The 27441-nt window shown below is 38.9% G+C and overlaps 1 protein-coding gene across 4 annotated transcripts in view; it reads right to left on the reverse strand.

Annotated features, from left to right (window-relative positions):
- Window positions 1-1938: 1938 nt before the first annotated feature.
- PPP4R4 (protein phosphatase 4 regulatory subunit 4) overlaps window positions 1939-27441 on the reverse strand; it is a 68857-nt gene continuing 43354 nt past the window's right edge. For 3 of the 4 annotated variants that reach the window (XM_081939448.1, XM_081939450.1, XM_081939451.1), the window contains 13 exons: window positions 26236-26319; window positions 25139-25321; window positions 21470-21575; window positions 20141-20288; window positions 18084-18228; window positions 17507-17548; window positions 17347-17421; window positions 16187-16262; window positions 15042-15122; window positions 13423-13516; window positions 12016-12083; window positions 11582-11724; window positions 1939-3091 (listed from right to left, as the gene is read on the reverse strand). In XM_081939448.1, the coding sequence (XP_081795574.1) occupies window positions 3014-3091; window positions 11582-11724; window positions 12016-12083; window positions 13423-13516; window positions 15042-15122; window positions 16187-16262; window positions 17347-17421; window positions 17507-17548; window positions 18084-18228; window positions 20141-20288; window positions 21470-21575; window positions 25139-25321; window positions 26236-26319 (1323 nt within the window). In that variant the 3' untranslated portion in view covers window positions 1939-3013. Of the gene's footprint in view, window positions 3092-11573; window positions 11725-12015; window positions 12084-13422; window positions 13517-15041; window positions 15123-16186; window positions 16263-17346; window positions 17422-17506; window positions 17549-18083; window positions 18229-20140; window positions 20289-21469; window positions 21576-25138; window positions 25322-26235; window positions 26320-27441 lie in introns of all 4 variants that reach the window. The other variant, XM_081939449.1, reaches the window with a different exon arrangement.

The raw sequence follows: 27441 nt of genomic DNA on the forward strand, positions 1-27441 counted from the left end.
ACGTTATGGATGTCCAAGGAAATTTGTGAGGTTGATTCAGCTACTCTACAACAGCTGCATTTATCATTTCCAATGGAGTTAAACATTTATTCAATCTTTTCTTCACTTGCATGTTATCACATTTTGTATATCAGTACCAATTGGATGGCACTCTCTTTGACCTTCACCACTTGAATGCACAAAGTGCTTCTATATAGTCACTCAAGAAACCCCCTTTGCTAATGACTGTGCATTCCTGATACATAAAGTCAGTGATTTGCAATTGATGCTGAACAATTTCTCAGATACTGCTATGCTCTGATTATCAGCTAATTAGATAAGCAGCCTGATTATCAATCTGAAGATTGAATTACTTTAGCAGGCCATGCTAAATTATCTGTACCTGTAGAACAAAAGGTCACAACAGGTAATTCCCGGGTTACATGTGTTCTCTTAGCGAATCTTCGAACCTACGCAATAAGCACCCCCTAGTGTTTGAAAACAAGCACCGAAACTATGGATCTTGCAGCACCACAGCAGTTGTTCACACAACTGCAGAGGCTCTGCAACCTTCATCCTGCACGTTGCAGGCCAAAATGGAGCTTCTGAGGGACGGATTTGATCCTCAGAAGCCCTTTTGGGCATGCAGAGGCCTCCTCCGGCCCACTGCAGACCAAAACGGAATCTCCAGGGGCTGGATTCAGCTCTCTAAGGCTCTGTTTGGCCCTCTGTGGGCCTCCCCTGGCCCATTGCAGGCCGAAATGGAAGCTCCAGGGGCCAGATCTAGCCCTTTGAGGCTCTGTTCAGCCCTCTGCAGGCCTCCCCTGGCCCATGCAGGCCAAAATTGAGCGTCCATGGACTGGATCCATCCCCCAGAAGCTCCATTTCGGCTTGCAATGGAACCTCGGAGGTCCAGATCTTCCTCCCAGAGACTGCATTCTGACCTGCAATGGGCTGGGGGAGGGCCACGGAGGGCTGAATGGAGCCATGGAGCAACAGATCCTCCCCCTCCATTTTGGCCAGCAAGCTATGAGGAGACTGCTTGCTAGAACTTCACAAGGTAAGTGACCCAGCACGGCATATTGTTGGGGAGTATTAGGTATTTCTGTGGGTCGGAGAAGTCTTGGATGGTCTTAGGCAGGTGGCCTGTTCCATCAGTAGGCCTCCCCATGGCCTACAACAACGGATTTCCAGTACCACCATTGTGCTAGACTCTAAACCTCCAAACTGGGATTACACAACCGTTTCTGTGTCCATGGAAGCACCAGTGCTTCTTCTTTGAGCCCAAAGTGCCACTATATAGGCTTGATCAGATAATTTATAATTATGGAGCACTCAGCAAAGGATAATACCCACAAAATACTGGAAAGTTTCACTTTTGGGAAACAGTGTACAAATTGCATCATAAGAGAAGGCTGTATTGGATGTTAGTTAAAAAGGACTGACACTGGGTGAAAGGGATGATTTTAAAAAAACCTCACAGAGGAATTTAGTTGCTACATTTGCATTGCTGAATGCTTTCCATGTGATACTGTGAATGTAAGTTTCTTAAGAATACAAAAAGAAAACCCCACTTATTCTAAGGCAAGCCATTGGTTCATGCAGCTCAATATCATTTAAATGTGGCAACAGTTTTCTAGAGCTTCATTTGTAAACCCATCTGGAAAGACCAGGTATTGAAACTAAGATCTTCAACATAGAAAACATGCTCTACTTACTGAGCCTTTCCAGCTACTGGTGTTACTTTAGTGTTTAAGTGAATAGCTTATTCTTCAAGGGCTTGGTTTGCTACTATAGGAGCAGAGAAATTTTGCTATGTTGCATGTATATTAGGCTTACATATTAATCACTAGTGTATCGGATAAGTAATATTCACGTCTCAGTTTTTTAATTTAAAAATTAAATTAAATTAAAAGCTGCAAATTAAATCTCTCCCACCCAAAACATTCCAGTATTTTAATGGCCTAAGTTTTATTGTGCATAAAGCATTCATTATTTCACATTGTAAAAAGTAACCACACATTTATTCATTCACAAATTAGATTATCTTTATCATACACCAACATATTTAAAAAAACAGATAGTCTGATATCAATATAGTTTTGCTGATTGCATTTGTGAAGTAGAGAAGCTGACAATAGCTTCATACAGTCTCTCTCAAGTATTGGCATAAATTGAATGTTTTAAATAGAACTGCACTTTGCAGGCAAATTTTGATAAGAATGTTAGCATGAATACAAACAGAATGATGTTGATATAGCTAAAAGCATGATGGCTTGAATTAACTACTAATTAAAAACTAGATTAATCATCTCTAAAATGTTGGATAAAGAGAAACTACATTAGGATATACTGGTAAATTAAAACAAAGTATTTGTACAATAAAATTGCAATGTGAAATTTAAGAAATCATTCATATGCTATTTGGAGGTATCTGTTTCTTATTAAAAAGTGAAAAGAAATCCTCTTGACATTTTATACACCAGATAAGCAATATTATCTAAAATTATAGCAGAAGTTTATTTTAAAGGACTACACTTCTCCACATTTCTCTGTTCATGCTTCCAGATTCCACACTGAAGCTTCTTAAAAGCTTCTTCGTAAGAGAAAGTGTCACTTGTTCTGTTAATTCTTATACGCAGAGCAATTTCACACATATGGCCCTATTTCCATAGCAAAGGCAAATTAGGAGTCCATAAGCTTGTAAATAGCTATATTTTTAAAGTAGAGGGCACTTTCATTCCAAACTGAATAACCTGAACTAGTAGAAGGCATAATTGAGAGGGGGGGAAGTAGGGAAACCCTGTCTCTTTAGCTGCAGCAGATTTAAAGCACATTGCTAAAGTAACGTTGAATTAAGCAATTCACTTACAACATTGGCATTCTGCACATATTACATTATTTCTATGAAGATATTTTACAACATAGGAATTTATTTAACTGACAGAAGATGTTAACATTATGGTATCAAATCAATCCCTCCTTCCTGGTCCTTAAATTCAAGGTTGTACTCTAGCTTTGTTCAATCCTGACTTCAGCCACATTGCCTCCGGTGGTCTTTGGTGTGCATACTTTTTTTCACCAGCTCTAGGAGTTTGATTTTCTGTTTTTCCTTGAGGGGAAACAAAAACACTCTTATCACACAGAGCAGATTAAATTAACAGTGTTCAGAACTGCTAACTTCTTGCAGTCATCATTTACAGCTGCAAAACTGTTGTGATCTAAAACACATGTATTGTAAGTAAAAAAGAATCAATATTATTTCTTCTAAATTCAATAAGATGCTTTTTAAAAAGAACAGTCTTGATTCAAGGCGCACTCACTTTCCCATCCATTGTGCCATCCAACTCCATTGGCTTCCTTTCCACCCATCCCCCCTCACCCTGTGGATTTTCTTTATGTGCAAATTGTCCATCCATCAGCATGCAATCAAAAAAATCATCATACAGACCTCAGAATAGATGTATCTTAAACTGTTGTTTTGGAAAACATACGTAAGTACATATTAAAAGACTTTTCTTATAGAATATGGACTAAATCAGACTCATTTGTTTTAATAGTGAAAACTAGGTGAAGTCATCCGTAAGCATGAGGGTATCAGTACGCTGACAATAAGCGGTTTTACAACTGTCCTGGACCTACCATGAGATGCTACTGAGGTGCATCCTCAGTGCTTGGGTACTTGTCCATTTGGTAGGGAAGAATCACCTTCAAGCTTAAAAGACTGATTCGCTGTGGATTTGGCACTTGCTTTCTCCCCACTGAATTTCCATTGTTAAATTTGGATAGCGTATCATTCACCTATGCAAAGTTGGTCTGTAATCTGAGGAACCTCTTAGACATGTGGTACTTGTGTAAAAACCAGATGACAGCTATGGCCAAGAGATCTTCATACAATTATAGCTTGTACTCATTTCTGGATCAGAAGACATTTCATGGTCAATCACACCTTAGTCACTTACTGACTGAACTACCACAGCATGGGTTGTCCTTAAAAAGCATTCAGAAGTTTCAGCTGGTCCAGAAAGCAACACCATATGCAATATTGGTCTTACTATAGAATCCTCATGCAATATTGCTGCGACATGAGTTACAGTGACTTCCACCTACAATTCAAGGTGCTAATTGTTACATTTAAAATTCTATACGGCATGGAACCAAGTTACTTGCACAACTGCTTCTCTCTTTTGGTTTCTGTCATCCCACCAAATCCAACTGTGTAGGTAGGTATTAGATCTCATTGAAGCAATGTCTTTCAATGGGCCCCAGGAATCATGCCTTCTCTGTCTTGCTGCCTGTCTTGTGGAACAACCTGCCCCTTAGATACGAATGGCACTAAGCCTAGTGGCCTTGCAGAAGGCTGTGAAGATCAGCTTTTTGACAATGATTGGGACTAGAAGATCGATGGACTTCTGGCATGAGTTTTATATATTAAAAATGATATATTTAGGGCCCTGTACTTTGTATTTAACGGATTTGTAAATCTTGGATGATAATTTTATTTTTGTACACTCCCCTGAGTTCCTTTGACAGATGGAAAGCCTTATACATTTGTTAAATATACAAATAAATGTGAACAACAAAGCAATCTGCTTCCAATAGAAGAGAATGAATATATATACCCACTCCGCCATGGTGTCTATCAAGACCCCGAGGTGGAGAAGGCGAATGCTGGGAACGAGGTGACTCTATGAAATTCAGCCCGAACCCGTGATTCCGCAAGGTGTGAATGGTGAGGGCGAGATCTCTTTTTGCCTGAACCGGAGACCTGGACAACAAGAGGATGTCGTCCAGGTAACAGAGAATCCGAACTGGGGATGACCTGATGTGGGCGGCCAGTGCTGCCAGTACTTTTGTGAATTCCCTAGGGGCAGAGGATAGACCGAACAGAGGAGCTCGGTACTGGAAGTTCCTCCCCCCATAGGAGAAGCGGAGATATTTTCGGTGGTCTATGAAGATGGGGATATGAAGGTAACCTTCGGTCAAGTTTACCAACGTGAGGAAGTCGTCTTTCCTGACCGCCTGAAGGATGGTTGCAGATAATGCGTTTTGAACCGTGGATAGACAATGTGGTGGTTCAATGTTTTTAGATGTAAAATTGCTCTCCATCCCCCGGAATTCTTCGGTACCACAAACAGGCGGGAATAAAAACCCTGCCCTTCCTAATGGGAGGAACCGGTGGGATGGCCCAGATCTCTAACAGGTGCTGAATGGCCTGTTCAATCAGTGCCCTCTTGCCAGGATACCAAGAGACCGGGCATGGCACAAAGTGTTCCTGGGGGGGTGGAGAGGAATTCTAGCATGAGACCAAATTTGACAGTTTTAAGTACCCAATTGTCTGTTGTGGTCTCCTCCCCGCGATGGGCAAAGAATGCCAGGCGGCCTCCGACCGGAAGAGAGTCCAGATAGTCATTTCTTACGTGAAAAATGGTGGTTGCCTCCTCCACGGTAAGATTTCTTGGAGGGGAAACGCTGTGTGTTTCTATTGGACCTGTCCTGGTGAGATCCCTGACTGGGAGTGTAGGATTGGGGTTGTGGACAGGGGAAGGAAGGTCCCCCGTCCACCGCTCAAAAGGGTGACCTCCTATAGAAGGGAGCGGGCCGACTGTCCTGTTTCTTATAGATGGATGAAAGGACCTTGCGCTTGTCTTTAGATTCTGTGAGGTACGGGTCTAAGGGATTACCAAATAATTGGGTGCTACTGAATGGGGAGGCTGCTAGGTGCTGCTTGGTATAGACATCTGCCTGCCATGGCTTGAGCCAAAGCAGATGCCTGGCCGTGACCGAAGAGGCCATGGCTTTAGAAGCGAATCTAGCAGCATTAAGGGAAGAATCAGCTGCAAATTCAACCGCTGCCCTGATCTTGTTGAGATCCCTATGTGATCTGGTGTCAGTAGGAGCGATGCGCTCCTGAAGCTGTTCAATCCAAACCTGTGCCGCCCTGGAGAAAAAGGAAGTGGCCGTAGAGGCCCTAACAGCCCAAGCCCTAGCCTGATAGTTTTTGACTAAGGTTTGATCTGACATTTTCTCCTCAGGCTTGAGAACCTCCTCAGGGGCTCCAGAGACCACAGTAGGTGAAGACGGGGCTGCAACCGGTGCATCCACTGGGGGAGTCTCAAAGAACTTGGTGAGGTCTGGTGCAATGTTGTAGAGATGTTTGTCAAGGTTGGTCGGCTGTGGGCCTGTGCCTGGAGATTCCCACTGCTTCTGGATGACGTTCAGGAATATCTTGGGAACAGGGATCACTTCTTTTTCCACCATGGGTTTGGTGAATGAGGTACTGGGACCCTCAGTTGAAGGCCGTTCTGCCAGTTTATCCTGTGAAGTAGAAGCTGAAGCAGAATATGGTAAGTTAGCAGCTTTAATGGCCCTAAGTAGAAGGGACTTGAAACGATCAATTTTGAATAATCCGGTAAAGGTAGGGGTATCTGGGGTGACCACTTCATCATCAGACAGGTCTGAGTCCCGCAGGTTATCTTGCTCCCCGCCAATTGAGGCCTGAGAAGTAGAGGCAGAGGGATCAGGTTGCTGAGCCACAGCAGAAGATTTATGCTTATGGCCATGTGATGGAGCAGGTTGGGGTTGCTGTTGTAGGCCAGCAGCCATGACCTGTTTAATGGTTTCAGCAATGATGGTTGCCATATCAGCAGGAGAGGTGTACATGGTGGTGGGGGGGCAGAGCCATGTGTAACCGGGAGGGAAGCCTGTTCAAAGGTGAGCTCCCTATTGAGAGGGACATCAAATAAATTGCCTCTGTTGTCAGGTTCCAGCGAAGACGAGGACTCCGAAGAAGACAATTCCCCTTCTGAATAGGCCAGTGGGGGTGGGGTCAGGGCCCATGGGAGGCAAGACAGGTGGAGCTGAGGATGCCACTTGGTGATCCTCGGAGGGAGGGAGGACTGGGCAGTTAGACTATGTTATTGTTTTTGGGCCCTCTGAAATTCTTTTTCAAGGGCCTTCTGCCTCCGCTCTTCTGCCCTGGTAGTCGCTTTAGAGACCTTGGGGTTTACTCCTGAGAAGGGACCTCTTTGGCTTGCCTCTTCCTGCTGCTCTTTGCCCCTGATGTCCCTGCCTCCTCTAGTCCTGCATTCGTATCCATAGCTGGATCAGCCATTTCCCCAAACATAAATGAACACCCCAAAAAGATAGGCAACGGTCTCACCCCTTCACTGATCCGGTCCACCTGAGATGATCCCGCGTTGCTGGGCACTCCAAATGGCTGCTGTAGAATTCGTGCCTTTTTTAAAGCATCCAAAATGGCCGACTTTTTTTCTCAGAGGCTTTTCCGAGCCTGAAAATGGCCGTCGCTATCTTCGCGGGCTTTTCCAACCCGCAAAATTGCCACCGATACTAAGTGTGGCCAGGCGATCTGCAGAATGGCCACTGGACTCGCCTGGAACCGCTGCGTGCGAAACAGCCGGTCACAAGTCCCTCCGAGTGCCCAGAATCAAGGAGTGCCTTGGGGAAACAGCCGTGGAGCCTTAGCTCGTGAACTGGCCAATCTGATTGCAAGGCAGGCTTCCTGAGCGAACTCGTGGCCACAGGCAATCAGACGGCTGAGGAGAGGCAGCCAGAGATCAGTTTCGAATTTCCCTCCAATTTGTAGAATAAAGGATTATTTAAGGAACCAATTTAAAGGAACAACAATTTTTTTTGAAAAAATTCACCAATTAAAGATATAATTAAATAATTTGGAGGAGAAATCAATTCTCACAGCCAGTCCAGATTGGACTGAGTCTGAAACTGGGGAGGAGCCACAGGGCCCAATGACATCGTAAGTGTAGACTCAGTCCAATTGGTTAATGGACGGAGCATACCCAGTCTGGCTGCTGTCTCTACGATAACAGGAAAATAAGACCGTTGTGTGTGTGTGTGTGTGTAAACTCTGAGACATACACACACACATACACACAAACAAAGGTAAAGGTTCCCCTCACACATTTGTGCGAGTCATTCCCAACTCTAGGGGATAGTGCTCATCTCTATTTCAAAGCCGAAGAGCCAGCGCTGTCCGAAGATGTCTCCATGGTCATGTAGCCGGTACATGATATATATATTGGGACCCGGTAGCTCAGTGACTAAGACGCTGAGCTTGTCGATATATATCAGGGTTGATGATAAAGTTGTTGGTTTTCTCTTTTGAGTAGTGTGTAAATATGGATTATTTCTATGTATTTAATGGTGGATGATTTGCCTGAATACCAAGCTTCCAGGAATTCCCTAGCCTTTTTGTATTTAGTTTTATTAGAGCAAGCTATTAAATGGGAACAAATCCCACGTTAACTTGTATCAATGATGTTACCTAGTTTAGCAATGAAATATCTACAGGCAAATGTTGTAAGCTGCCCAGAGTTGTTGAATATGAGATGGGTAACAAATACATTTAATAATGTTTAATAAATAAACAAACAAACAAACTCAGAGAACCCCAAGGACTCCACAAGGATTTCACATTAGAATCTGTTTCTAATATATCTGTCCTTGAAGGACAATTTTGATTTATTTTCCACTGCCTGCAAAGGGGAACACTGAAAATCCTTGTGGATTGTGATTCAATGGAGCCTACAATCAACTAGAAAATTACTCAGCACAGTTACAGGAGCTAAAAAAAATCACTGGCAAACTGTGTCTACTTCAACTCTTCCCATTTCTTCCCTTTTTTGCCCTTTTGGGCACTCTGCACTCTTGTCATCTACCCCTGCCACTGCCAATGCCAACAGCTCACTTTGCCATCTTCCTCCTCCCAGTACTAGCCCAGGATACTGGCATTAGATGAGGAGTGGGCCCAGGGACATGATTAGCAAGTGTAGTAAGCTGGCGATGCCTCATCTGCCAAAAGGAAATTGCTGGGTCCAACCAGGGAAGAAGTATCTGGACAGAGCTGGTCGAGGAGACAGGGTAGCAGTGTGCAAAGGAGAAAATAGAGGGATGGACCAGTGAGGGCCAGCAGTTGCCACAGCCACGCATGCCCTTCTTCCTGCTGGAGTGGCAGCTTGCAAATCATCCAGCTAGCTTTCATGCACAACATGTGACTAGAACCCGTAACCTGATTTCTAGCCTGGTTCCTTAACCCCTAGACCAAATTGGCTCTCTTTTGCGCTACTGTTGCTTAATGGTAATAAATATTATGTTGAAAGTCTTAAACATAAATAATATTGCCAAAGCAATCATACCTGCCTGTCATTGTAACTTGCATACTTTAATTTAATGAGTAATAATGTGAATAAGTGTCCTATGTTCTTGTTAAAGATATTCATTTCTGAGTACTAATGTTAAATCAAAGGAGTTATTTAGAACATTAGTAGATATTTTAGCAGTATATGCCCATATGCCCACGTAGTAAAGTATTACTCATCCCAACCCATGTTAAAATTATTCATTTTAAGAATACGAACACCTGACTAGCTATATATTTAAATGCTTTGTGAAGAAGAGTAAGAATATAAGTTATTATGTTGAAAGAAAATGTCTAAAGCTCTTCACAATGAGCAGATAATAAAACCAAAGGCAGTACCACAGTAGCAGAACATACTTCTTTTGTAATTCTCCATGTTTGTGATTCATGTTTGCTGTCTATTTGAGTATGACTCATTGAACACAGTCTATTTGCTAGCAATGGGAATGAATATGCTCTGTTTTGAAAACTCACTAATGCCGGTCTCCAGTGGGTAAAACCACTTTCTAGATGAACTCCTATGAATAGCAATGCACTACCAATGAAAGTTACAGGCCTATTGTAAACTGAAAATTGATTCAGGTATCTGGGAATTCCCACAGCTTCCAGCTGAACACCACTGAAATATAAACTGGGATGCAATCATACATCTTTCTAGTTTTCAAAACAATGGTACAGGCAGTCCTCGACTTACAACAGTCCGATTAGTGACCATTCAAAGTTACAATGGCACTGAAATATATGACCGATGACTGTTTTTCACAGTTATGACCTTTGCAGCATCCCCCCCCAATCATGTGATCAAAAGCCAGATGCTTGGCAACTGCTTCATATTTATGACCTTGGCTGTGTCCCAAGGTTGTGTGATCAACTTTTGCGACCTTCTGACAAGCAAAGTCAATCGGGAAGCCAGATTCACTTTAACAATCAGGTTACTAACTTATCAATTGCAGTGATGCACTGAACAACTGTGGCAAGAAAAGTCGTAAAATAGGGCAAAACTCACTTAACAAATGTCTCACTTAACAACAGAAATTTTGGGCTCAATTTTGGTCACAAGCCAAGGACTACCTGTATTCACAGTGTTCTTCCATGTGCAAACGGCTGCACCTCCACTAGGCTTCAGAAACAGGGCTTAGATGTTTGCGATCAAAGCCCTATTTCTGCAGCCCAACAGAGGAACTGAGGTCCACTCAGCAGGCAGCAATTTCAGCCAGCCCCCAGAGACAAGAGGGAGATCTCTGGCAGGTGGGAGCAGCTTGCAAGCTTCTCTGCTGGCTTCCTCACTGACTTTCTGAGAAAGTTAGCAGAGGTGATTGCAAATGACATTCATATGATCACAGGGCACTTGGAAATTGGCATTAAGTGTGAACAGGTTGCCAAATGCCACAAATGCGGTCATGAGATCACAGGGGGAGCTGCACAATGTTTTATAGCAATAGAACTTAGACTTATATACCCCTTCGGAGTGGTTTATAGTCCTCTCTATGCGGTTTACAGCATCAGCATATTACTCCTAACAATCTGGATCCTCAAAAGGATAGAAGATTGAGTCAACCTTCAGCCAGTGCCCTTGGCAGTCAGCAGAATTAGACTACAATACAACATTCTAACCACTACACTGCCTGTCTTATGATGGTCAGAAGTGTTTTATGGGCCATAAAGTACTCTTTCTGAGGCAACTGCAATTTCAAACAGTTGTTAGATACCAGTTGTAAATAGAGGATTACCTGTAATATCAAAAAATACAGGGTGCTGATGAATCAAATTGCAAAATAACAGTGCCTACAGTAAATAATGTTTCTTTTATTTATCAGTACATTCATACATATGGATTTGTACCTCTGTAGACCACCATTTGAATCCATGGCTCAGTTTATGATTATTCCAGAATGATGATCAGTACAAGTACAAAGTCATGTGTGATTCACAGAGAAATAATGAATACTAATTCCACACCTCTCTTACCCACATCTAACAACATACAGTGATAACTCGACTGCAGCTTTTTGTGATAATAATGATTATATTAGTCATCATACTAACCAGAACTACCATAAGAATTCTAGTTCTTTGTACAGTATATTTGGGCCAGGAACATTGTTTTTGAGATTAAATAGCTTATCAAAATACACATACCCTTCCAAATATTATATCAGAAGACAATAACAATAACTTAACTCATGGGCTGTCTAGTCATATTGATAAATTAGAATAAATCTGTAACCACAACTTCTGTTTTTGCTAAAATAGTGGTTAAAACAATCATAAATAGTTATGTCAACATAGCTAAAGAACCGATGACATAAACAGCATTCATTTTTATGTTGAGTAGGAGAAACAACTTAAATGTGTGAACACAAAAAATCAGTTATTTATTGTAATCTTTAATTCTGCACTCATTTATTTGATCACTTACAAGCTAACCTTCCGTGAATGGCTCTCTTTATTCCCATTGCTTTTTTGATCAACTGTATTATTTGTGTTACGAGAAGAAGATGGTAAGGTGGAAGTAGAGTTAAAAGCAGCAGTGCCACTGACATTAGTGGGACGAGTTCGGAAGGAATCATCTGAAATAAAATATATAAAATTTCAGAAAATCAGGTTGTAATTAAACTAATTTGTTTCAGAGCTACAAATTTTGTTAGTTGTGTGAACTGATTATCAACAGGCATGCTGGCTTATATAATTTCTTGCATTTGGGGCAAAACTAAGAACATTAGACTCTTTAAAAATGAAATGAAGCTACTAAAAGAATTGTAATAAAATATTATTTTATTTGAGGGAGATGAGCAGTTAATAAGTATGAAATATAAATAAACAAACAAACGAATGAATGAAAAGTAACACAGATTTCTTACCAGTAAATGAGAACATAGAATTCTTTGCTACTCCTGACACAGAAGTATAGCCTAATGAAGAACTTTTGCTGAAGGAATAAAAAATGTATAATGGGAATGTTATGTTTATTTATGGTTATTATAGCTTTTTTAAAATAATTTTTCATTTCAGAGATTTCAAGACAATTCAGAACGTTACATAACATGGTAAAATGATAAGGAATAAAGTTAAAGAGGGAACAAACCTCAAGTTCACAATATAAATCAGAAATATAAGCAACTGGTGAGAAAGAAAATTTGTAACCCTCCACCAATAAGTCCCAGCATTGCCTGGGAATTATTCAGGCATTTACTGACAATGGTAGATATTGCAATGCCTTACATGATTAACACAGTAGGACCATTGAGCTGTGTGGAAAAACACATGTTTCAAGCATCCTGGCCCCTAAAATTTAAAATGCTTTAAATAATAGGCAACTTGTTAAAGGGTGCCTTAACTTACAGAAGACTTTCCTTGTATGCACTCTTTCAGCTCAGTCACAATTATACAGTAATAGTCACTCATCATCACAATTACACTTGGAATTTTGGTTATAAGTCGTGGTCATAACCTTTTTGCTTAACAATTACAATCCTGGCTCTCCCAATTGTAATCATAAATGACTGCATGGATTGTTGAGCAGACGGAGTGAAATAGCTGCCTGCCAAAAGTGGGCAGGGAGCTCCCCGCTGTGCCTGGCCTATGTTTCTGCAGCTCAGTGCAGGAGTTCCCCTCCCTCAATCCAAGCTTTATTTCTGCAGTATTCTGCAGCCCAGCAAATGAATGAATGGAGGCAACAATAGTTTACAACCTTTCCTGCCAGTTTCCCCATTGATTTTTTTCTGGGAAGGCCAGTAGACAAAGTTATAAATAGTGATCACATGACAACCTATCACAGGAGTTCCTCTCCCCTTCCTGCATGAAAGGCAACCACTGAGCTGGGCTGGAGAAAGGAAGCTTAGTTCTTCAGGATCCATACATGTTTCTCTGGCCCAGCAAGGTGATTCTCCTTCCATCTGTGTGCAGGAAGGAGCTGCTGCTCTGGGCTGGAGTAAGGAAAACTGAAAAGTCAAGATTTGAACTTCCTTTTCAGGCCTCTCACAGGAATTCCCCTCCCCTCCACGTGCCAGGTTTTCTGCCTTCAGATACATGTTTGCTAGCTTTTTAAAAATATAGATACAATTAGCCCATTCTGTTTTTTTATCCACGTAATTATTGAAGTATGGCACATCACTCAAAGAATAAATTTTCTTTTCAACCCTTCCTTTGCCAAAAGAACCGTACATTTGAACTGGCAAAGCAAATGTTAGGCTTCTATAATGAGCAGCTACAATGATTATACACTACAGTCATGTACCTAACATTAGAGAAAACAAAATATTATATACCTGGGGCATTTGTCAATGTTGCCATATTTTGACTGCAGTGCTTGACTACTGAAAGATTGGCTTCGAACCAATTTAGACTTTTTTACTTCTTTGCCTAAAATATATATATATATATATATAATTAATATAGCTCTTTCTTAGCAAATATATAACTGCAAGTGCAATCCATAATCTGCAAATAAGTAATAGGCATGAATAGGTTTGTTTTTTTAAACTATGGTTATGTTCCAAAAAAACATTTTCCTCACTGAACATAAAGGTTGAGTTGTTAATTTTATGGAATTCTGTCAAGACATGTGATCTAATTTCACTGAATACAAGTTAACCACACAGGAAATGATTATCAGAATTTGAAGTCCCGTTATTTGCATTATTATAATGTGCTATCTTTATCATCTTGAGCTCCTGGAAAAAGGTGGAAAATATATACATTTCCATCACACAATTCCCCCTTTCATGATAAACAAGCTTAAGAACAACACAAAGAATTAAAATAGCAATGAACTGAAATCAGAACTACCTGGGGAGACAAAAATTGGCTTGAAATCAGTAGATTCCTAAATAGTAAAATTACCCACATGCAAACACACACACACACACACACACACCACTCTTTTTAGGGGCAAGCAGTAATATATAGAGTGCAGAAAAAGAGTTCAAATCAGAAGGGGAAAAATGAAAGTATGAGACAAGAAAAACCTGTTATCTAGTTCACACTAATATCCATACCTTTCAATAATTTCCTATCTTTGCAAATCATCCTTACTTCCACCATTTTCTTATACTGCCTTTTGTTCTTTAAACTTTTCAATTCTTTCTTTTTGAGGATCTCATCAGCTCTTGCTTAACAAAATATTCTTAGTCATCTCCTTTGTCTCGGCTCATTCATTGTTTCCCCCACAGATTTGTTTACAATTCATCCCCATTTGTTCTCTTTGTATTACCAAAACATCTCAATTGTGTTTTTCATACTGGTCATTCACTTTTGTTATCAGCCCACATTCATCCCCCAGTAATTTTTGGTCATATCTCTTCTTCTTTTACTATAACATGCCTTTTATGCAATATATTCTCACACCATTCACCTCATTTTTAAATTTCTCCTGGAACAACTTCCATACAAAAGGTAGATGAAAGCACACTCTTATAGATAACTATTTTGAGGATTTTTAAATATTCAATTCCTCAATGATTGCTAGAAACTCAATATTATCTTTCCAGCTGGGGACTCAAATGTGCTAATTTACAAAATGTGTCCAAAATTCAGGATCCATGATTCACATGAAATTGAAGTTTGGCAAATTTTATAAAACATTTTATGACCAAAAAAAATCGACACTATGCATTTTATGACATAATACATTTCATACAACATTTTGTGTGGTTGTCTCCTGATGTTTGACTGTGCTATATAGTTCAATGTGGGCTACTTTCAAAACAGATACACTTCTGAATATTTTCCTGAATTTTTAAGAGTATTTCCAGTGAAGGTATATCTTTAATGCCTCCCACAGATCACCTGAAACAATCAGATGCGATGCTTTTCTACTTATTCCCTTATGTTCTTTGCAATATGGATTGGATTTTTAAAAATTGCACCAAAGAGATTTGTTTCTTACTTGCTGAAGCACCTGAAGGGTTTCCAGAAACAGATATTGGGATAGTTTTGGCCAAAGTTGATGCTGCTTTACTGTCTCTACCTAAAACAAAAATTATTATGTGCACTGTATAGAGATTAACTGCAAGAACAAAACTAACATTCCCACTATTTTAAATTAAACACAATTCATCAAATATTACAAGCATTAATTATCACTTGTATCATCAAGTGCATATTTTGAACCTCACCAAAATGTAGCATGCTTTTTTTTAGATACTTCAGAAAAATAGGCCATCATTTAATACAATGTTTAGTGCTTAAGGTAAGTTCTTTTATTAGAACAATCAACAATCAAGTATTTCAATTGAAGAGTTAATCCATAAAACTGATGCATGAAATAAGCTCAATATTGTTTGTTTCTACACTTAAGAGTGACATGGTCAGCTTGCTGGTAGAGCAAAACTGGAAACAAGTATTTTTTATGCTGGCTTTATGACATAATGCAAAACAGAAGGAATTAGCCTCATATTTCTCTTTCTTTTATTTCTTGGGAGTGATTTTTTTCAACTTTCTCCCATCATTAACAATGGCTTCAAGATGCCATTGTGCAAAAGTAAAGTATACTTAATATAAATAATGTAATGTTATATTTTATTTCTTTTCTGTTGTAACTTTTTACTCATTTTAAAGCACCATTATTTTTATTATGCATTTCTATGTTTTATTTCTTTTCTTCTTCTTTTATTATTATTTAAAAAGCAGTAATAATACTATTTAAAAAGCTATAAAATTTATAAAATATAAGGCTTTTCCATAATAGATTTTGCTAACTGTGACAATCCATTTCAAATAATAGCCCTTAATAGTCAGTATTTTGGCCGCTAATGATTTTGTTTTGAAACTTTTCCTAGAAAATAAGAACTGGGTCTTTTCCATATTTTAAGTTTGCACTTCCTACTTCAAATATGCTAAGGGTCAATCTATAAAAGCACACACTCCTATGACATGCTCTCATAGTAAGTTAGAAGCAACTATCCCTTGAGGGTTTTAATTAATACGATATCTACCACCTCCAGCTGACCACTTTTTGTTACCTATAAAAATAAATAAACAAACAAGCCTTTGGAGAAAGGAAACAAACCAACAAAAATCACAACCACTTACGCTTCTTTTCATAAATTTTATCACTCATATTTGTAGACCTGCTCTCATTTTGCTGTTTCTCTTTTTCTAATTGTTCCTAGTAGGGAAACAGTGTAATAAAAGTGTTAATGTAAAAATGAAATCTGGATTAATAGCCTGCAGCTTTTATGCTAGAATGTTTTAATGATCTGCCTATGTTCAAGAAACAGCCTGAAATGCTTTATGTTATCAATGATAAAAGAATTGTTCGTCCAAAGTATATTTTGGTGCAGAAGCTGCCAACCTCTCCCAATAATAAAACCATAAATATATAAATAAGCTCTCCTCTGATGCTATCACACTGTTTAGTTGCTTTCTCCTTGAAAAAGAAGACATAGCTATAAAATTCTAGGAGAGCACCCAGATTGGGGAGAACCAATTGTTTCTCTGAGTAGATGTTCTACTTGTGGAGACCAATAATTTTTCCAAAGTAACCTTAATTTGGACCTAAAAGATCTCAATTTGATACATGGCATAATATCTAGAGTTGTTAAAATAGAATCAACATAGAAGGAAGTGTAATTATACTTTGCAATTTCCTGGTTATTATATCATGCCTATTATGAAAAAAGCAAGGCCTCCTATATAGCAGAGTAAACTAATTTCACCAAAGGATGAAGTGAAGAAATATATGAAGGCAGAAACCGGCATCTGAATCATCTGAATACTGAAGCAAAAATCATAGGATGAGATATATTTTGGGCTCCACAGTAGACAGTGAAATGTTCTATGCCACAGCTGACTATGAATTGATGTTGCTCTTAGGCAAGCCACTACGATTCTATTCATACCTTGAGAATAATGTTGACTACATTTTAGGATTACTGAGATGATGTAACGTCTCGTACCAGTTATTATTAGTATCAAACATTTGGTGATGTACTTCCTAATGCATTTTCCCCTCACAGCAATCTGTAATGTATCTGTTCAAGGCAAGCTACATCCAAGATTCCATTTCTTTTTGTACCAACATTTCCCCATATCTACATGGATACATTTTACCTCAAAAATCTGGTAAACGTGTACGAAATTTTAGAGTATTTTTAATACAAGTTCGTTAAAAAAAATGTAAACCTTAAGTTACATTTTACTGGTAATTTGTATGATAGTCAAGTAACACCTTTTTCATGCAATAAACATACCATTTCCAAAAGAAGTTGTTCCTCTCTTTCTTTCTGCTGATCCAATAGGTCATTTTCGTAAAACCTCTTCTGAAACTGTTCAAATGTGAAACCAGAGGATCAGCAATCACGCTGGAGGTTTCAGCATATTATTATTGCTATAATTTTAGTTTATACTTACAGCATCTAAAGAGGTATCCATTCTGTCAAGTTCTAATACCATCTATTAAAACAAATAATATTATTATAGGTCTGCCATAACTGTTTTAAAAGAATTTCAAATGGTTTGGATTTCCTACTAGCAATTTTAGAAAGGACATGGGCTCATACAGAGGATAAGATCCTAGGCTAGCTTAGGAACTGGGATGCCTACCTATTAGAAGCCTGTAACATTCTTTCAACAGAGGTTTACTGACCATAATATGAGTCTTCTAATTATAGATGCACAAGTTTGAACTATATATGATCTAAAAAACCCTATTTACCGCCATCTCAGCTATAGCACAAGTTAATTATATCTATTTGTTTCTATACATTTATAAATAAGATCATTATATTTGATTTATCTCAGCATGAACAGAATTCAAAAACTTTGCAACTCATACATTGGGCCCACAATATCACACTAAACCAAGCTGTTACTTGGGTTTAATTGTTGCATTAAGCAAACTATGGTTTTGTACAATGAAGTCTGTTATCTTAGGAATTATTATAAAAATATAAGAAAAATACTGAATGAACAAAAGAACCTCACATACTTTTTTAACAATGTTCAAGACGTCTTTATCTTTTTCCTCACAAAGAAGTTTTCTTACACTCATTTCTAGCTGCTGCAGTAAATGTTTGTCTGTGGGAACCTTGAGGGTTGACTTCACTTTTGGTAATAAATAACAAAGCTTCATTCTATATAGGGAAATAATGTTTGTATTTTTTAAAAAATTGAAGATGTGTACTAGGTTAAAAAAAACAACAGAAACATGCAAACTGTGAAGTGGTAAATAATATTGAAGTAAATAAAGTGTATGCTCTAAAGCCTTAAAAGAAGAGTTAAAACCACAGTAAAAAATGATAGTTGCTAAAATAGACAGGATTGATAACTAGGAAGTATCCTTATTATCTGAAAGAGATCATTTGTTCATGTTGGCTTGATATTATCTATGGAACTGTGAAGAAGACTCTCCTGATTCTGTTAGGTAAAGAAATTCTTCATACTGCTGTCGGTTTCCTTCATGGGCCTTTAGGCAAGGTTATGGAAATCATATTTTCTTGTTTCTGCCATTTATTGTACAGTATTTATATTTCTAAACATTTTAGAGATTGTTTTAAAAATACTTTTTTTTAGTTTTTTATTCCACCTTTATTATTGTTATATCTACTCCTTCCTTCTCCTATTTTCCTCAAAACAACTCTGTGACATGAGTTGAGCTAAGAGTATGATTACTTTAAAGTCACCCAGCTGGATGAACCAGATGAACTAGGGATGGACAGATTCCTTTAGGATCAAGACATGTTATAGAGGACAAACATACTCTTATGTCAAGTATGATTTTAATTGCCAAACAGAATAATCTTTTTTCTGTTATCAATAATTTTCAACACATGCTCCAAATATTTGAGTTTCTGCTTGCAGACAAGTGCCCCAGTGGAACAACCTATTTTATTTGACTAAGGATTGATTAACTTTTCCTGCTGCTCATGATACTCTCCAAATCTGTAATTCATATCTGTTCATATTTCTTTAATTTGCTCTTCAGCAATGTCCAGCTTTCATAATCAAATGCTACCATTACAAAAAACACTGCTTGAACAACTTTGATTTTTGTTATCACAGAAATGTTCTTACTCCAAATTTGTCTCCATCACCACCTTCCTATAATTCTCCAGCATATACTTTATTATTAACTCTTCTTGAGCTCAAGAAAACAATTCTGTCTACCATCTTTGCTTCATTACTGCCAGTCAGGAATTCACTAACCATGGCATTTAACACTGCTTTGACTTCTTCATGTTTTGTGCTCTCAGCACCCTACAAAGCCTGCTGGGCCTAACTTCTTGACCACTGGATTATTGATCAGTTTCTAGATCCTTCAGTTTCCTCTTTGACTTTCATAATGAATTATTCTAAATCTGTTTTATTTTAGTATAATAAAATGGTATCATTTGCATATTTACTTCAGCATTCTGTTTCCATAGCAGACTTCCTAGGCTACTAACTGTATGTGTTTCTAAATGAAGCCTTTTCCTCTTTCAAATCACAGGCATTCTTGTGAACTGGAGAAATTTAAGATTTGTACTCAAAAACCTAAGGCTACGGTTCAGAAACATGTTTTGCTCTTGTCCCAATGCTTTTGTTAATTACAATGTTTTTATTTTATTCCACATAATTTCATGGAAACTGTTAAGAAAGTTTTCCAGTTGTATAATTGCTCTGCCACAAGCCCAGCATTTTAAGAGTAATTTAGATATCATTGTCTTTATCTTTCAATTCTCATAGCTTCTTCTCTTTTCTTAACATTAAAAAATTTAAGGAAGGAAAGTCGGGATAGCTTTCCAATGCTTTCCAATTAACATTACTAAAAATAAATCCATTCATCTCTCTATAAACGTCTTCTTTAGTGACAAAGGCACTAAATTCAGAAATTATGTGTGTGTGTGTGTTTGTGTACACACACACACACACACACACACACAAATCTTCAGAGTTGTAATATATGAATTCTATTCCAGAAACAAGGGTAACCTGAATTAAATGGCAATACAAAGCAATCTGAATAAATCAAAGTGTTTTATTAATTTAGTATAACTTGTACAGTACCTCACATTTGCTACTGGATCATGCGTAAGTTCAAGCACAGGAAGAAAGAAGTATTCACAGAAAAATGATTTGGAAAAGAGTTCTATGATGAATTCACAGGTATCTAAAAAACGTAATCTGTTCCAATAGCTTTTTCCTTGGCCCAGTTCTGGAGAGGGAAAAAATTACCACTGATAGGTTATTATTTTGATACAAGAAATGAACAGAAATCTAGTACTTAACTATCCCAAAAGTACTTGTTAATATTCTCAAATATAGTACTTAACTATCCCAAAAGTACTTGTTAATATTCTCAAATACAATGTAATGGTGTTTAACTAGCTCAGGGGTCAGCAACCTGTGGCTCTGGAGCTGCATGTGGCTCTTTCATCCCTCGGCTGCAGCTCCCTGTCACTCAAAATATGCACCACAACTGCCAATGTGCAACACCTGCCGCCATGCGATTTATTGAGCTTTTCAACCCCCATTAAGCCAATCAGGGATAAATCCAAGAAAAGCAAAGTTTCAGAAGAAAACAGAACATTTAAGTCATGGGTGTCCAAACTTGAGAACTTTAAGACTTGTGGACTTCAACTCCCAGAATTCCCCAGCCAGCATGGCTGGCTGGGGAATTCTGGGAGTTGAAGTCCACAAGTCTTAAAGTTCCCAAGTTTGGACACCCCTGATTTAAGTCAACTACAGATGCTAGTTTTATGGCCGCTCAAGAAATAGTCAGGCCCAGGAAGTGTTTTGTGGCTCCCGGTGTTTTCTTTTCTGTGGGAAACGGGTCCAAATGGCTCTTTGAGTGTTTAAGGTTGCCGACTCCTGAACTAGCTCATTAGTGTAATTATAAAATATGCTTTAGGTAATTTTTATAATGCTCTAAATTGTACAGCTAAGAAGCAGAAAAGTTCACTAGAAGTCATACAGGATGGCTATTTCTTGGGAGGGTACTACTACTGGAGTAGCTCCCCACATTAGCATTCCAATTGCTTTCTGCCTATGCTCTCTACCCTACAGAAAAGCTGTTAAACATTTGTATTTAAATGTAACCTTCTTATTGGAGTACCGGAAATTGTTCTGCATCATATAAACTTTTTAAAGATTATTGTGAAGCACCTGAATATGAGTTGTCATGGTAAACCTGCATACACATATTTGAAGCTAATGCAGCTGAATTCTTTATCGTGGAAAACATCTATTCTGTGGTAAAAATGGGGGCCTTCCTCTCTCATTCACAACAGCCTTCTTCTCTCATCCACAACAGCCTTCCACTCTTACACACAGTAGCCTTGGTTTTCACTAAAATTCCATTAACTTCCTCATGATAAAGAAGACATCAAGACTTACGTTCAATCAATTTCTGGATGACCTCATATCTCTGTTCTTGCTTACGATTATATCGTAAGTATATACACAGTGTTCGAGCAGCTGCTCTTTGGACAGGTAGGACATTCTTCAAGAAAGAAAAATATATATTTCATTCTACAACATATATAAGTAATAAAGCATACAATTTGTTCATTGATGAGGAAATAATTATTGATGGTAAAAAGGCAAAATAATAAAGCATCAATAAAATGTTGCAGAAATGAGGCTGAGATAAATTCAACTTAAGGCTGGTCGTCTTCAACATTTGAAGTATGTATTTTTTTCAAAAGTGGTGTGAAGCCAGACTATTAATTAACAAATCATTTAACAGTTAGTCTAGTTTTTATTGATTATATTATCTTTTGGTGCTTGCTTTGTATCTTTCACCAGCAAACACATTCTAAGATCACTTAATTTTTCCTACAGGAAAATCATCCCAGGAGAGGGAAAAACAAGTATGTTTTTATTCTGCTAATGAACATCTAAACCAGGTTATGGGGTAGTGATGGGGGAAGCACATAATACATATACAAAAGTCAGTATATTTTATTTGTTATTGAAATGACATTATTTGTAGGTAAGCAAACTGTCTGAAAGTTTGTGAATCTGGAATATGTAGCAAGCAGTAAAAGGAGATTCAATTTTCAATTTCAATTTTATTTGATTTCTAGACCGCCCCCTCTCCCCGAAGGGACTCGGGGCGGTGTACAGGTACCACATTAAAAAACCATATACATAATAAATACCCTTAAAATCAAATTAAACCTTAAACCCTGTACAAATTGATAAAAATTAAAACTCGGCCTAAAACCAACCCATAGAATTAAAAATGCAGACTTGAGGTGGGTAAGCTGGGATTAGGCCAGGCTGGCTAAATTGAACAGGTGGGTTTTAAGCTCCTTACGGAAGGAGCGGAGGTCTGTAGTTGTTCTGATATCAGGGGGAAGGTCATTCCAGAGGGTCGGGCCCATCACAGAGAAGGCCCTTCCCCTGGGCGTCGCCCGCTGGCACAGCCTATTGGACGGCACCCGGAGAAGTCCCTCTCTGTGGTAGCGGATCGGCCGAAGGGATGTATGGGGCAGGATACGATCCCGCAAATACCTAGGTCCTGTGCCATGGAGCGCTTTAAAGATGATAATCAACACCTTGAAACGCACCCGAAAAGCCACAGGTAGCCAGTGCAGCCCGCGCAGGAGAGGTGTTACATGGGAGTACCTAGCGACTCCCGAAACTGCCCGCGTGGCCGCATTCTGAACCAACTGCAGCCTTCGGGTGCATCTCAAGGGGAGCCCCATGTAGAGAGCCTTACAGTAGTCCAGCCGGGACGTCAAAAGCGCATGGGTGACTGTGCGGAGGGCAGTCCGGTCCAATAAGGATTATTGGCGCACCAGGCGAACCTGGTGAAACGCCCCCCTTGCCACGGCTGTCACATGGTCATCCATTGACAGCTGGGCATCTAGGAGGACGCCCAAATTGCGTACCCGATCCACGGGGGCCAGATGTTCACCCCCAATGGCCAGTGATGGAGTCAACTGGTTGAACCGGGGTGCCGGTAGCCACAGCCACTCCGTCTTGGACGGGATGAGCTTGAGTCTGTTACTTCCCATCCAGATCCGTACGGTTTCCAGACACCGGAACATCACTTCGACAGCATCGTTGGGGTGGTTCGGGGTAGAGATGTACAGCTGGGTGTCATCTGCGTACAGATGGTAATCTGCCCCGAACCCACGAATGATCTCGCCCAGCGGCTTCATGTATGTGTTGAACAGGAGAGGCGAGAGGACCGACCCCTGCGGCACCCCACAAGTGAGCGGCCTCAAGGTCGACCTCTGCCCCCCTGCCAACACAAATTGCGCTCGGCCAGAGAGGTAGGAGGAGAACCACCGCAGAACGGTGCCCCTCACCCCCAGCCCCTCCAGTCGGTGCAATAGGATACCATGGTCGATGGTATCAAAAGCCGCCGAGAGGTCTAATAGGACCAAGATGGAGGAGCAACCCCCATCTCTGGCCCTCCAGAGATCATCTACCAACACGACCAAAGCCGTCTCCGTGCTATGGCCGGGCCGGAAACCGGACTGGCGCGGGTCCAGATAATCAATTTCCTCCAAGTGGCGTGGGAACTGTTGTGCCACCACACTCTCTACAACCTTCGCCAGGAAGCAAAGGTTGGAGACAGGACGGTAGTTGGCTAACATAGCTGGGTCCAGGGAAGGCTTCTTGAGTAGGGGCCTCACCACCGCCTCTTTCAGGACGGTCGGCAAGAGCCCCTCTCTCAAAGAAGTGTTGACTAACTCCTGGAGCCAGCCTCGTGTAACCTCCCAGGATGCCAGTATAAGCCAGGAGGGACACGGGTCCAATAAACATGTGGTGGCTTGCAGTCGCCCACGCAACCTGTCCATATCGTCTGTCCATATCGTACATATTGTCTGTCTTGATGTGGCTTCTTTTTAAATAAGCATATTTAGATGCAAATTTAAAAGGTTTGTTTGGCTTTGTTTTGCCATCCTGGGCAATTATTAGAGTTTAGATGGAACAGCTGACATTTTTATATTTAATTTTGTAAAATCAATTGGATTTTTCAGTAATTAATAATAAACACATTCAAGCTCAATAAGAAGCATCTATTGCGTTTCAGGGCAGAAATTCACTTGCTTTATTATAATTTATTTAACTGGGTTTATATACCATGACAAGCAGAATTGACTGTAAATGCATATTTCCTGTCCATAATTTGGGATAAAAATGAAGCTAAAATACAGATCATACAAAATATAATCAATAAAATTGCATATACATAATCATGTGAATAAAATGCAATTGATTAGAATTATTTCCACTGCTAGAGAGACAAACAAATCTTTCAGACCAAGGGACCTACTTGAACAGCTGCCTTAATAAACCATCTGAATATTAAAAAGGAAGGGACCATAAAGAAGTTGTGGAAAATGCCAAATGACAAGGGGGAGCAATAAAGCAAGTGTGCTTCCGCAGAACCCACAACTGACAGCCCCTGAGACAGGCAACATAAAGGAACCCTACTCCACTTAATCTTACCAGGTGGGCAGATTTATTAGAAGAAGGTAGATATCCAGGTCCTGAACTATAAAGGTCTTTAAAGGTGACAGTGAGCATTTTGAATTGCAATCAGAAGCCAATTTATACAGAAGTCACGTAAATATTTTTTCAACTGAAGTATCTTTTTTCCCCCCATGATTTTCCAAGTTTCTAAACTTGGAAATGGGGATTCCTATAGTCCAGAAAAAACAGGACAACCTCCCAAAATACTTTTTGTCCCAAGTAAAGAAATCCAATTCTACATACAAATATCGTCAGAATGTATAAGGGTCCATATTGTGGTTCATAATTAAGTTTCCGTTTTGGAATTTGCAATCCTAACTCATTTGGAAGCATCAGATGGAAACAAGCAAAGCAAATCAGGCTACAGGCATTCAATTTAAACAACACTGGCTTTTCATTAAAAATACAAATTAAACTAAAGAGTTCTTGTTTGTTTGTTGCTGATATATTTGTCACAATTTAGATTTATTTCAGTAGCAATGTATATATTTTAATCTCTTGGAAAATGTTTTAAGCCAATGTCATATGCTTTAGAAAGAAATACGGAGAGAAGGATCATTGAGAACTCACATTTGTCATAATGATTGTCAGCATTCTGTGCAAAAAGCGGTAATAAATCTGATCACTTGAGATGATATGAGGCAAGCAGGCATACTTTTGTAGTAGTTTCTCATGTGTCCTCCATTTTAAAGAGGTTGCTGCCCTCTGTTCAGCTCTTGTTAGTGCTGGAATTAACTCTGGAAAATTTAAAAGCTGAATGGGGAAAAACATTTTTTTAGGTATAGTTAGCCAAAGATATATCACACATATGAAATCAGAATCACCAAAATACAACATGGTTATGATACAAATTCCCAACCACTCCAATATCCACATCACTGAATTCTGTAACAGTTTTCAGATTATCTTTGAAACTTACATAAAATGCATAACATTAAACTCTGATTTAACTAACATGTGAGTTACTGATCCTAAACTGTAAACATGGGTTTCCGGGCACTATTACTATCTGTAATATGCAGGAGAATGCCAGAGCCTCAAAACTTCAGGAACCAGTCCATTCAGATTTTGCTGTATAGCTTTTTCGAGTTCATCATACATTTATTTATAATTATCAAGGGAATATCAATAAAAAACGACTAGTGCTTGAGATTACTTCTTCTGACTCTTATATTACATCCATCCCTTCGCACGTTCATTGTTCTAAATTATATTTTGTTTTCTTTAACACCCCCCCCCCAAAGATATTAAAAAGACCTGTCCTGGGAGACATACAGACTATCAAAGCTTTTCCCACAACATTGAAGATAGGGTACTCAAGAGTACTGCATTAACCTAATCACAGCCTCACAAATGAAAGCAGAATAATAACAACTTTCAGGTGTTTTCAGGGTGACAAAAATGATAGTGCTTAAATAAGACTAAGATTATAAAATAAGATTAGATAGGATCCCACCTTTACCCCGAACATGTCTTGCTTGTTTCCTCACCATTTGGGTTAATTTTAATTCTAATTTAATGTCTCTAAACATTTGTTTTGATATTTTATATTGGTATTTGTTCTGCTTGATTGTTAAGTCATCTAAAGTTGCCTTGACAAAATGGGTAACCCATAATTGTAATAAAGACATAGTGAACTTTCTTGTTTAAATAATCATTTATTTTACCTTGTTCTCTGATCCACTGTTTTCTCCTCCAGTAGACAGAAGTTCGAGAATTTCTGGAAGGTTATTTATTAATGCATCTATCACCTAATTAAAAGATAATATATTACTTACATTTCCAAAACCTATCTACCTAGCTAGCTGATCTGAGTTCAGAACTGCAGACAGAAGAAAGTATCCGGAATCTAAGAGCCTACAGAAGGCAACATTAATATCATATGAAGAAGCAGAGTGCAGACAGCAAAGTGTATGAATTTGATGGAGAGAAGATCAGTTAACAAAGCAATAAAAGGGAAACTATTGCTTGAGTCCAAATGATAGGAGAGGACCATGAAAACATCTCACACTCTCCTAATTTACATGAATATAAAAAAGGGAGAAGGCAAAGCACAAACATGGTACTATACCAATTGAAACAAAATTATTTCTTAGTCTTCCATGGAGCCTATTTCTTGGCCTGGTCTGCTTTCTCACAGGGCTGATAAAGGGTATTTGGAACCATCCATTGCTGCAGAAATACTCATTCTTATCTATAAGATACCATGAAGCAATGGAGATGTTTCACATATTGTAATATGAATTTAGGTGTCAATTCATGCCTAAAATGCCTCGCAGCAGTGGCGTATAGTTCCAAGTATTGGACCAGCTGACCAATCACCACTAGTCAGAGTCCCTATCTATCATAGATTCCCACTTAAAACTGGGGAAGAATCTTCCATCCACAAAACATAGTTGCATAAACACACAGAGCGATTTATCTACTCAGAGCTTCATCTAATCCCTTTCTGATTTAAGCCACGCTTCTGCAATATTCATCAGAGAAGGCAAATTTAAGAGGAAATACTATAGTACTCCAATATAGTTGTTCTACTTTCCAACATTTAAAAAATATTAGAAATTACTTCCTTTTTGTTTTCCTAGTCAGAATACAGTATGCCTTCCTTGCATAATTTTGTCTTCTATTGTCTCACCCCATACATTCTGATTTAACAATATAATTTCTGCAGCAAAACTGAACCTATCATACTAAAGGGAATCTTAATTAGCACTAATCAGACGAATTGAACCTAAGACATAGCAAATTGGAGTGAGATTGAACTGTTACATATGCCTTTGAAGAGTGATTCTTTTTTTGCAAATTCAACTTTAGACATTTTCTATTTCTCCTGGGAAAGTGTTATAAAAGTTACCTTATCACTTTCAGATTAC

The sequence above is a fragment of the Natrix helvetica genome (genome assembly GCF_964273705.1).
Source record: "Natrix helvetica genome assembly, chromosome: 1".
Taxonomy (NCBI): Eukaryota; Metazoa; Chordata; class Lepidosauria; order Squamata; family Natricidae; genus Natrix; species Natrix helvetica.